The 12,813-nt window shown below is 47.0% G+C and overlaps 1 protein-coding gene across 4 annotated transcripts in view; it reads right to left on the bottom strand.

Moving 5' to 3' along the window:
- The window catches only part of Tnip1 (TNFAIP3 interacting protein 1), a 51,296-nt gene that overhangs the window by 14,812 nt on the left and 23,671 nt on the right, over positions 1 to 12,813 (bottom strand). For all 4 annotated transcript variants that reach the window (XM_076856428.2, XM_076856426.2, XM_076856429.2 and 1 more), the window contains 4 exons: positions 12,471 to 12,554; positions 10,124 to 10,315; positions 5,928 to 6,022; positions 4,079 to 4,205 (listed from right to left, as the gene is read on the bottom strand). In XM_076856428.2, the coding sequence (XP_076712543.2) occupies positions 4,079 to 4,205; positions 5,928 to 6,022; positions 10,124 to 10,315; positions 12,471 to 12,554 (498 nt within the window). The remainder of the gene's footprint in view (positions 1 to 4,078; positions 4,206 to 5,927; positions 6,023 to 10,123; positions 10,316 to 12,470; positions 12,555 to 12,813) is intronic.

Raw genomic sequence — 12,813 nt, 5'->3', positions numbered from 1 at the left:
ACTGACACGGTAGCAGTAAGCACACCTTGTATGCACAGCTTAGTTTCTGAATACCATTTTCCAGTAAAAAAAACAACAGGGGTCCTTGGAGAAATGAATTTCAGAGCAGGGGCAGGGAAAATATAAATTGAATTTGGAGTATCATATAATGCCAGAAAGTAAGGAAGTGCTCATAATAATAAAACAACAACCATAGTAACTAATAGTAATAGAGACATGGGCTGGGATTGTGGCTCAGTGGTAGAGCGCTTAACTAGTATGTGTGAGGCACTGGGTTCGAGCCTCAGCACCACATATAAATAAATAAAAAATGAAGGCCCATTGACAACTAAAAAATATTAAAAAAAAATAGAGGCATATCAAAGGGTCATAGGAAACAACTTCAAAGAGCTTCCCAAGCCAAAGCTTAATAATTTGAACAGCTAAATCAAAACACTATTGGGTTACAAACCAATGTACAAAATAAGTATCCTTGAAACCATACTGATAGCAAGAAATAGCTGAACAAATAGATAAATAGATGAGAAGGGATAGCTCTTCTTTGTAAGAGAATTTCAATTAATAAATATGGAAAGAATGAGAGAAATAAAATCATCATTAAGGGGCTGGGGATGTGGCTCAAGCGGTAGCACGCTCGCCTGGCATGCGTGTGGCCCGGGTTCGATCCTCAGCACCACATACAAACAAAGATGTTGTGTCCGCCGAAAACTAAAAAATAAATACTAAAAAATTCTCTCTCTCTCACTTAAAAAAAAATAAAATAAAATCATCATTAAAATACTACAGTAATCAGGCGTGGTGGTGTACAATTGTAATCTTAGCAGCTCAAGAGGCTGAGGTAGGAAGATCACAAATTCAAAGTGAGCCTCAGCAATTCAGCTAGATCCTAAGCAATCTAGTGCGACCCTGTCTCTAAATAAAATATAAAAAGGTCTGAGGATGTGGCTCAGTGATTAAGCACCCTCCGGGTTCAGTCTCTGATACCAAAAAAAAAAAAAAAAAAAAAAAAAAGCTATAGTAATACATACTGCAGAAGAGATCCACCAGTGAGTACCTCACATGTGTTAGGTAAGTGCTAATCAGTAAAGTTAAGGAGAAACAGGGTGTTTGCATAGTCTCAAAGTTTCTCCTCAAAAATAGTTGTTGATTACTTTTATAAGTCACTTTTATCGTAGTGCAACTTGACAGTAGCACCTTTGCCAAGTGATCAAGGTTAGCAGTAGTATCATATTCTGACATCATGAATCCCTAAGATGAGGTACTGAGAAGGGGCCAGCAAACTTCACTGTGTACTCAGAATGTCACTTCTGTGAGACTCTTGCCAAATCTGTAACTGCAATCTAATCTTTGGAAAACATTAGGTAAACTCAAGTTGAGGATCATTCTACAAAACAAGTAGCCAGTATAGCTCAAAAGTGTCAAAGGCATGAAAAATGAGGATCAGATGAGAACTGTAACAAACTGGAGGAGACCAAGAAGACTGGCCTCCTTCATATCTCCCTGACAACATAATGCAATGTGGGATCCTGGATTAAATCCCAGAACAAATCAAGACACGAATGAAAGACTAGTGATATCTGAATAAAGTCTGCAGTGTAGTTAATAGCATGATACTGTGGTTAATTCCTAGTTTTGGTAACTGAACCATGATTATTAAAGATGTTAACATTAGGGGAAGCTAGAGGAAGGGGATGTGAGAAGTGAACTCTGGAATGTTTCATTTTTTTGTTGTACAAAGTTATCTCAAAATGAGAAGTTTTTAAAATAAAAATCAGTAAATAAAAAGTGTTAGGTGAAACCAAAGAATAATGAGTGTAGAATTTGAACACTGGCTCTATCTCCAAGCCCTTCGTGAGGTAGGCCAAGACCTGGTCCTCTCGCCCTTAATATGAGATTAACAGGCGATGGTCTATGCAGGCCCCATATGGACCTCTGATGTTTGAGTCCACTCTCTGACTTCAATTTGTCCTGGAGTCATATTCTATTTTTATATTCTCTTTATTCCCTGCCTTCCAATTCACCTCCATGCTCTCCCAGGCTTGTGAGGTTCAAGTGCCCCCTACAGGCTAAGGCTTGTAAGAACACTATGGCAGCAGAAGCGAGGCAGGGAGCAGAGAGCTCTCTCCAGGTAAGGTCACCTCCTTTGAGAATTGGGAGACAGGTCACCCTCTTGGAACCTGCTGTCTCCTGGAAGGGAGCTGTGCTTATCTGTCATGGTTGATGGCTACTGGGAAAGAAAGAAGCAGGAGAATGCCGGGCTCCTGAATGGCATGCTCTGAATCTCTACCGAGAGCAATCTATGTGGAAGAGTAAGAAAGAACTGTAGAGTTAGCAGACCTGGCTGCTACCACCAAATGTGCCATTAAAAGCAATAGTTGGGGCTGGCTTAGTGGTAGAGCACTTGCCTAGCATGTGTGAGGCACTGGGTTCAATTCTCAGACCACATACACATAAGTAAAATAAAGGTCCATCAACAACTAAATATTAAAAAATATCAGAAAAAAATCAGAAAAATATTTTTTAAAATATTAGAAAATATTTTAAAATATTAGAAAAAAAGCAATAGCTAATGCTTACCATTTTCTCTAATAAATCACCTCATGTCCATTCGCATCACTAAATCTTCCCAACAATTCCTTGTGGGAGGTGTTACATCTCCATTTTACAGAGGAGGAAACTGAAGCCCAGAGTGTATTTGTTACTTGTTCAGGGTCAGAGTGCTGGCCTGAGGTGGAGCCAGAATTCCACCCATATGCAGCGCCAAGGCACAAGCTTCACCCCTCCCTGGAATACACGCCTCTCATGGGACCAGAGGCCCTGGATCCCAAGCACAGAGAAGTCCTAGGTGTATGGGCAAGTTGCTTCCTCTTTCTGAGAGGCCAGTAAGAGCCTCTGGCCTTTCAAGATAAGTCAGGTAAGATAAGATGATACAAAAGGTTTTGGAAAGGCCAGCTGACAGAATTCCATACCTGAGGTGACTCAGCACCCAGAAGAGATCAGGAGAATTCACAAGCCACCTCCTCAAGAGGGCAGGTAAGGCAGACTAAACAAGAGAAGGGCTTCAAGGGCTGGGATTCAGAAGGCCAGGAGTGAGCAGACCTTGGCCATTTAGCAACGGGTTTCCCTGACCATGCCCTTGCCTGCTTGATAGCAGGTGACACAGAAATCTGAACTGCACAATGACACATGACCTCTTCAAACCTCTTGCCATAGCTGTACAGTGGCAAGCCCTGCCTACCTCAGTGTAAAGAGAAGGCCAAAATGGGATAATGGATTTGAAAGTCCTGACTCTCTATTGCCACATAATAATGAGGAATTACATTATTAAGGTAATTACTACTATTTCATAGGAGTAGGGTTTGTCAAAGACATTCAGTTACTATGTAGCTGTTAAACCCCACTTAAGGGAAAGAATGCATTGAGAAAGAGTTGGGACTCAGGGGTATGGCGAAGACTGGGCAAGGGGTTCTTGGGACCAAACTGTGTACCAGGCTTAGAAGTGGAGGCAGGAGGAAGAAGTGGTCCAGCTCTGTGGCATTATCAAACCATGCCCGTGGACAGCACCTTCTTCTCTCCATTCAGAGGCCTCTATGGAGCTTAAAAGAATCCCCAGAGATTGTTCAACCCAATGCCCTAATTCTGCCTGGAATACAGGTATGTTAAATTGACTTTTGGGAGCTGCCCTTTAAGAAAGATCTTGACAAACTGGCATTGTTTGGGGAATATTGCCCAGACTGAGCCAAAGACTCAGTGCTACCTTCTATAAGCAATGGCCAAAGGAATTGCAGTTAGTCAGAAGAGAAGGCCTGTCGGGGCCACAGGGCTATGCGATGCCAGCAGTTCTTAGCTTGTGTTCCAGGGAGTGAGACATTCTGTGGGGCGGAAGCAGAATGAAACCTGAAAAGTGGAAGCTCCAAGGAGGGGGATGCTAGGTCAAGCTATGGAACTGCATCTACCAACTAGAACTTTCTCCCAGCAGAACTATGTGCAGGAGGTAGTAAACTCACTATCACTAGAGGTGGTGAAGGGATGCTGGGTACCAGCAACTGAGGCTGCCGTTGAATTTCTGACCACATACCTGCTGTTGTCCAGCCATACCCTTCTTGCTGTTACCCTCCAACTTTGGTGAGCCTGGCTGACCACAGGCACTCTCTTTGTTGCTGCTGCTGCTCATCAACAACTTCTTAAGCTCCATATTTTCTTCCCTGGGTTGGAGGCAAACAGAGAAGTCACAATAGCAGCACTAGGTCAAAGAGTCAATAGGGCTTTCTGACTTACTATTACATGAGTTGCAGAGGTGTCCTGGGAAGCACACCAAGACCCTGAAACATACTTAAAGGAGAACCTCGAGGGGCATCAATAAACCACATTGCTGGCAGTCTGATCCTCAGGGTTTCCCTAATTCTGTCATGGCTGTATACATGATATCTTCAGAATGCATGTAAACACTGCATAATCTGGGTCATATTTTAGTGAGAAAGCTCCACCTTCTCGAGTCATTACCACATGTCTTGGGTAGAGCAGGAGAAAGCCTGATCGGTCCTGAGCACCTCATCAACATGTGCTAATATCCTGTGTTAACACAGAAAGAGCAGAATGTAGGACTCAGAGCCTTTGGTGGAAATGGTATTTAGCCATCACCTATTAACATTTCTTCATCTTCACTGGATTTATTTTTAAAGTTATCTTCTATTTAGTATAGGTAATGCTGCTTTCCATTTTTGCAATACTGGGGATTGAACCCAGGACTTTGCACATGCTAGGCAAGTGCTTTACCACTGAGCTACATTACTGTGTTTTTAATTTTTATTTTGAAACAAGGTCTTGTTAAGTTGCTGAGGCTGGCCTAGAACCTATGATTCTCCTGCTTCAATTTCCTGAGAGGCTGAGGTTTCAGGCATTGGCCAACATTGTTCAGCTTGCACTTTTGCCTTCTAACACATGAGTCACTCCTCCAGCCTGGGTTTTTGGACTCATGGATGGAGTCAGCATGACAATAACTTGTTCATCCAAAAGTTAATAAAGATGAGCTCATTCAAAATGGCACAACATCAAGTTATCACAGCCTGGTCCCAATAAGAAGTTATTACTTCCTATTGATTGTAATAAAGGGATGGTTGGTAGGGGGGAGACAGTGACAAGTCTTGGCTTGCTGACCCAGACTTCCCCTGCATGTACTCAACCCCGCTGGTACTCAATGGGATTTAGCACTCGTATTACCCAGGACCATAGTGTTGGCAAGAATTGTGGCCACACTAGTGAATGCACAAGGAGACCCAGGTTCTTATTGTGTGACCTAAAGCAAGTCCCTTGCCTCTCTCTGGGCCTCAGTCTTTCCTCACACAATGACGGGCTTGGCCTACATGATTGCAAAGAGTTTTTTTGAGCTCTTACAGTCAATGACAATGTTTCCCTGGGTGTGATCCTGGGCCCACTTTACATCAAGGTCACAGAGAACCTCGGTGAAATGAAGACTCTTATGTCTTACCTAAGACTGGCCAGCTCTGTTTTGCAGAGGAGGGAGGGGTTGCAGTATAAATTTGTAATGCCCCTGACCCTCAGTTCAGATTAGATCTGATGTTCTCAGGAAAACTGAGTGGTGCAGGATGGCGACCAGCAGGGGGCAGCAAAGTCCTGAGCCCTCCCCCACACAGCGTGCTAGACAACCAACAGGCTGAGAAGACAAGTTCCCAAGGCAGAAGGACAATTTGTATCAACATTCTGCATTTCTCAAGGTACTCTATACACAGACACTTCCAAAAGTATGAGAAGAGCCAGACAGAAATACCAAAGGAGCCAAGAGATTGGGCTTCTGAACAGGCCTCCAGAGTCCTGAGTCCTCATCCCAGAAATCAGTGCTATACCCCACCCCCGCTCCTTCCACCTATCCCTTACTCCTCACTCCTTCTCTAGGGATCTGAGCTTACCTCAGCCTCTCAGCAGCCTGATCCCGCTGTTCCAGGCCCTTGTCCAGCTTGGCTTTCAGGGCTTCATTCTCCTTCCGAAGCTGTTCACACAGGGTCTGTGGGGCAGATAGGTGGGCAAGGCCAGTAAGGAAAGGGTACATCCCAAATGCAGGTTCATACCGGGGAACAAGGGAGTGGGTCCTGCTGCCCAGGTACCAGCACCTCATCCTCTTTGGCCTCACCCAAACACTTCTATGCCAGCTGGCCCCTTCAGGGTCCTCCACGCATCCTCTCCCTCAGGAGCAGGCTATGAGGACACCTGACCAAGAATCAGTCACAGGCCTCCCGGTCCTCTCGCCCATTCCCCATCAGAGAGCTCCACCCCTTCTTCCTTCACCACTGTTCCTGCTGCCCACCAGCTAGGAGACACACAGTGGTCAAGCCTTACGCCGTGGCTCATGCTTCACTTCTGAGATTTGTCCCCTCCTCTACAACTGCTCCTCCTCTGCCTCCCTTTAGGGTTGCTATGAGGGATGAGTAAGACCAAGTGTAAGTGTCCTGGGAATGGACTGTCACCTGATGACAAGGGAGGACTTGTGTTGGGAGCCAGGCAAGGTAGTGAGTGGCCAGGCCCAGGGTCTTCCAGGTGAGTGGGGAGGGGCAGGTGCCCCCAGCAGTGCTCAAACAGTGTCAGATGGAGATGCTGAATCTTTTAACAAATATTCACTGAGCACCTACTGCATGCCAGCTATGTGGCTATGTGCTTGTCCATGCAGTACCTCGTGAGTGCCTCACAACTTTGCCAGAGTGAGGTAATTCACCTCTATGTTACAGAGGGAAACTATCTGCTATGAAGAATCACCACTGGGGGGCTGGGGATGTGGCTCAAGCGGTGGCACGCTCGCCTGGCATGCGTGCGGCCCGGGTTCGATCCTCAGGACCACATACAAACAAAGATGTTGTGTCCGCCAATAACTAAAAAATAAATATTAAAATATTTAAAAAAAAAAAAAAAAAGAATCACTATTGGAGCGGGGCCCTATGGTGCACACCTGTAATCCCAGTAACTTGGGAGGTTGAGGCAGGAGGATTACAAGTTTGAAGCCAGCCTCAGAAACTTAGTGAGGCCCTAAGCAACTTAGTGAGACCCTACTTCAAAATAAAAAATAAAAAGAGGTGGAGATGTGGATCAATGATAGAGTGCCCCTGAACTCAATTCCCAGTAGCAAATAAGCAAGTAAGTAAATAAATAAACAAATCACCAATGGAAGCCAGGTACTGTGGCGCAAGTCTATGATCCCAGCTAGTTGGGAGGTGGAGGCAGGAGAATGGAAGTTTTGAAATTCAGCTACCCCTAAGTAACTTAGCGAGATCCTGTCTCAAAATAAAATACAAAGGACAGAGGATGTAGCTCAGGTATTGCCCCCGGGGTTCAATCAAAGAGAAGAAAAAATCACTACTGCAATTACACTCCATCTGGCACACCCTAACCTGGCATCTCTTTCCTCAGTGCTGAAAAAGCAGAGTACGGAGAGGCAGAGCCCAATGAGAGAGCCTGGGATTTGGCTGGGCAAGGACCTTGGTTCTCTAGACATTTTCCAACTGCTCCCTTCCATTCCCAGGCTGGGGACAGTGGTGCAATACTTTCCCCACAGCAAGGGTTAACAAGGATGCTTCGTATTCTCTAATGGTGCACCCTTGGGACCTGGGACTCTAAGGAACTATGTGGAGCAGAAACAACCCCTGCCACCCAGAACAGGAGGGAAAACTGTCATATCTGGGGAGATTCCAGAGTTGTCCGCTTCCTTTCTGACTAATGCAGGAGAGTCCTGGAAGGTCTGAATGGAGAAGAAAGCCTTGCCCTGGAGGGTGGCTGAACAATGTGGGTGCAGAGGAAACAGAAAACAGTTGTTACTGGCTTTCCCAACTCCTCAGCAGAGAATTCTGTGCCATATCTGGCCTTGAATGTTGAATGAACCAAGAAACAAATCAAAGGCTACATTAGGAGGAACCAAATTAATCTATCTCTGCCCACAGGCTACGTAAATACAAGGGATGCCATAGCCTCCAGAGAGCAGAATTATCTTGCTCCCGATCACTAAGGAAAGGCCAGAAAGAGGCATCACCTGCTGCCCTATCCCTCCAGGATAGAGGTTGTTACTTTAGAGTCTCTGGTAAATGTCCTGGGCACAAAATGGCCCACGACAGGATCAGTAAAGGTCAAAAGAGGATCACTTTCCATCACAGGGGCTAAGAGAGTTTACCTGTGAGTTTTTTTGTTCATTTTGTTCATTCTTTCACTCACTCATTTATTTACCAAATGTGCTAAGTATCAAGTACTGGGATACAATGGTGAATATGATGGTCAAGGTACCTGCCCCCACATGAAGCTCATGTTCTAGCAGAGAGAACTTGAAGAAAAAAGATAGATGAGCCGGGTGCAGTGGTGCACACCTGTAATCCCAATGGCTCTGGAGGCTAAGGCAAGAGGATCACAAGTTCAAATCTGGTCTCAGCAATGGCAAGGTGCTAAGCAACTCAGTGAGACCTTGTCTTTAAATAAAATACAAAATAGGGCTGGAGATGTGGCTTAGTGGTTGAGTGTCCCCCAGTGCCAAAAAAAAAAAAAAAAAAAGATAAAGATCAAACCAACTAATAAAATTATTGTAAACTATGATAACAGTTAAAAAAAAAAAACCAACAGGAGCCCTGATATAAAAAGATAACAGAGGTTCAGTGGGAATCCTTTTAGGAGGCCAGAATCTATCCCCATTTGAGCTGGAATGTGGATGCTCAAAGTGATCTTGGCACACATGCTGCACCAGGTTCACTTTCCAGGGCGTGGCTTGACATCTCAAAAAGCCTTGGTGGCACTGGAAAGAGCTCTCCTCCCTCGGTCTGGCCCTGTATGTCCTGTGCAGCCCACTCCCGTTACTTCTCCAGCCTCGAGGCGGGAAGGTTGTCCTGTGTGCTCCTCAGTCCCCTACTCCTCTCCTCATGCCACATCCCCAGTCTGGACATTCCTACTGTTGTCAACCCAAGGGCTGCCCACAGTCACACAAGGTGGACTTCCCCTTCTCCCATCAATTGGGCACTTGAAATGTCTGTTGACAGGAGCAAGATCAGAGACTGGCACAGAGGGAGGTCTACAGGAGCAGAAGGGACTTTAAAACTGGTTCTGTCACCACAGTGAAAGGTGCTCATGTCCAGAGCAGGTCTAGGGGCCTCAGCTTCACTATCTTGGGAATGGTCACCATTTACAAATGGATCCTTCTCAGTCCAAACCCTCAAGGCTAAGATGACCATGATCATCTAATCCTAATAGTCACCACTTTTCTAGTATTTACATTGTACTAGGTACTTTCTGTACATTGCCTCATTTACTAGGGCAGTCCCAAGAAGGAAGTATTCCAAGCACATGTTACTGACAGGGATAGAGGCGGATGGAGAGGATGAGTGATTTGCCAAGCAATAAAAAAAGCAAGGACTGGGCTAGGGCTGTGGCTCAGTGGTAGAGCGTTTGCCTAGCATGTGTGAGGCACTGGGCTCAATTCTCAGCACTGCATATAAATAAATAGAATAAACGTCCGTTCATACACACATACACACACACACAAGGACCACATAAATCCCAGCCTAGCAAGGGAATCTGACCCTTCCCCAACACAGGGAGGTTTTATTTTTGGGTGGGTTGGGGGAAGAGTATGTTGGAGATTGAACCCAGGGATGTTCTATCACTGAGCCAAATCCCCATCTTTATTTTTTATTTTGAGGCAGGGTCTCATTAAGCTGCTTAGGGCCTTGTTAAGGTGTCAAAGATATTTTTGAACTTGTGATTCTCCTGCCTTAGCCTCCACGTTGCTGAGATGATAGGCACCCAACATACAAGGAGCTGACCTCTGGTCCCTCCCTTCCTCCACTTGCATGTGCAGAACAAAGGCAGGACCACACCCAGCCTGCCCGATTCCCAGCCCACAGGGTATCCCCAACCATGCAATTGCATTGCCCACCTCATATTTCCTCATTTCCTTCCTCTTCTTCATATCTTCCCATAACTCCCTTACTCCACTGCACCACCCGGAACAAAAAGAACCAAATCTGCTGAAACAGAGTTCCCCATGGCACCTCAGGGTCCCAGGAAGGGCTGGAGGGTAGGGAAGCATTAGGGTGGGCAGTGTACCTGCCCATCCCAGGTGGCTCCCCCTCACCTGCCTCACCTGCAGGATGGAGGTGCGCTGCTCGTTCTTGTGCACCTTGGAGGCCAGCCGGTTGAACTCCAGGGCCATGCGGCCCAGGTGGGTGAAGAGCTGGCTGTGGTCGGGCTCCTCAGCACACACACTCAGGGTGGTCTCCAGCCGCTGCAGGTGCAGCATCAGGTTGCTGTCCTCATGGGGCAGGGGACCTAGCTCCTGGTGGAGGGTGGGTGGAGCACTCTTCACTCAACCTGAGCAGGCACTGCCAGCCCATTCTCCTACTGCTTCCCCATTCCTCATGACTCAGTTTCCCCTTGTGGCCCCAGCTCAGCCCGTGGAAATTCTCCAGTTACACAGGTTCCCTATCTGGGGCTGACTCACAGGGCAGGACCCGGGACTCTCAGGTCACTGGTTGGCTCAACAGCACAGGGCCACCTTCCTCCCACACTCTAAGCCTTGTAGAATGCTCCATCCTTCTTCACAGACTTCTGATAAGGAGGAATTAATGCACAGGAGTGGCAGTCCCAGAGAAGGGGTATCCCTCTATATACCGCTTCCTTAGCTCAGGGAGACCAGAGAGCCATGACTCATATGTGTCTTCTGGGGAATATTCCACATAGTCATCTGCTTCTCAGAGGACCCAAGATTCAAAATAGGTGAGGAATCACAGCTTTAGACTTGTTTCAAAGAGTCCCAACCTAGTATAGTATATAAGAATGGAACAGACCAGGCCAGAGAGTCTAACCCCACTCTCCTGTTGGCTCTAGAACGCTCCTACCACACATTACCTTAATCATGCCTCTTCCTCACCTTGCCCAAGGACACACAATGGTACCTTACCACTGACTGCATCGAGCAGGTCTCCGAGGCCCTACAGAGCAGGTCCCACCTGCAGTGGCATCTGGCCAGCCTCCCCACCTTTGCCTGCCTGACACCTCACACCAGGCCCCTTGGTTTTCCAGGCTTCATCAGGCAGTGTCCTTTCTGACTCTACAAGTCTTGTTTACCTTTCTTCGAGCCTGCCCTCAATCCGGCTCTTTCAGCAGGCCTCCCCTAGACATTTGTGGAACCACATGACATCTAAGCTACAGGGACCTCAGGGTTTGAGTTGGAAAACTGAGGCACAGAGAGAAGGAACTTGTTCAAGGCCACCCAGTGAGCCAGTGGCAGAGCCAAGAGTACAACTGAAGTTCCCTGGGAGCAACCCAGTGCTCTGCCTCGCAGACCTCCTGCTTCCCGGAACCCTGCGACAACTGCACTTTCAGCAAATGCTGATTCCATGTTAGCATGGTATTCTGATGAGAGACAATGCTGCCTCCTCAACTCTGCTGCCTGTTTCCACACAGGACCTGAGGTGGCCGATGCTGCTCTATTTGAGGCTCATGAAGGACTTAGAATCCCTCGGATTTCTCCAGTTAGCCTACAAGCTTCCAGAGGGCAGGAGGTGGTCTTGTTTTGCATAGATGAGGCACAGTGTAGGGCCAAGGAGACACTTCTTAAAGAGATACAGTTACTGGTCCAAAGTGAAACACACTCTGCGATTCTGGGGGATCTCACCTCCTCAGCCAGCATCTTACAGTCCTCAGGGACAGGACAGGATAAGAGACATGAGGTCCCACAAAGCAAAGAGATCCTTTCTAACACTCAGAGCTGCCTGATGTGGTAATAAGTCTCTCATCACTGAAGGCATGCTGGATGGCTACCTGCTGGGGTCCTGAGTGGGAAATGACATATAAGAGCAGCAGGAGGGATCAGACTAACAGTGAAGGGTTCGATTATGTATTGCTGGCAATAATGATTAAAAAAAAAAACAACTCCCAGTGGGAGGGGAGGGAGAAGAAGGTAGGAATTCAAGACCTCTGAAGAATTTTTCAGACTTTTACAATAGTTCTCCAATAAGTCTGTGTGTGTACATACACTACACACGCATGGTCTGTGTGTCTAAGTTGAAAGGTTAGACTCCAACACGTACCCAGGAGGGGACACTGGGAGGAGCCAGAAGCCTACACAGAGGGTAAATCACCTGCCTTAAGTGGTCCTGGGCCTTCCTGACCGTTTCTTTCCCCACAGGCTAAGAGCCCACAGACCCAAGGGGCTGAGTCATAATGTGTGGCCCAGAGGCCAACAGGGCTGGCAGAGTGCCCAGGTTTTCACAACAGTCAGATGCCCGTGTGTCCTGTCAGGGAAGTCATTGGCTCAGGGATTTGCATATGAGAGCGAGAAGCACCCCCTGCTACAGCCCCTCTGTGTCCCCAAGTGACTCCAGAGTGCCCAAGGGATCTGAGTGGTAAGCATGCCTTTCATGCAGGGACAGGTGACTGAGACAGAGAAAACAGTAGACCATGCTCAGGGGGCCTGGCAGTCCACTTACCATTGGGTTTCTGATGTGGCCGCGGCTTTCTGGTGGAGAATTCTGTTCTTCGGTGTGGACGATTTCAAATTCAGAGGAGGTGCCCTGTTGAGAAGGGAGTTAGAAGTTGCCCAAGAGAAGATACCCCAGCTCTCTTCTGAGACGGGCTACTGAGAGTAACAAGCAGGTAGAACAAAGGACAAGATCTCATCTCACATCCAGCTCAAGCAGTGGCCTACTGTGTACAGAGGGAGCCAGCCCAGTTGAACTCATGGATGGCTACACATTGCTCCTGGGAGATCACAGGGCAGGACTCCTGATAAACACTTTACCCTCTGTGATCTGAGGGTCATACTCCTCCAGG

This window comes from Callospermophilus lateralis, chromosome 5 (assembly GCF_048772815.1).
Source record: "Callospermophilus lateralis isolate mCalLat2 chromosome 5, mCalLat2.hap1, whole genome shotgun sequence".
Lineage (NCBI taxonomy): Eukaryota > Metazoa > Chordata > Mammalia > Rodentia > Sciuridae > Callospermophilus > Callospermophilus lateralis.
The sequence above is the reverse complement of the archived record's forward strand: the minus strand, read 5'-3'. Positions and strand labels throughout refer to the sequence as shown.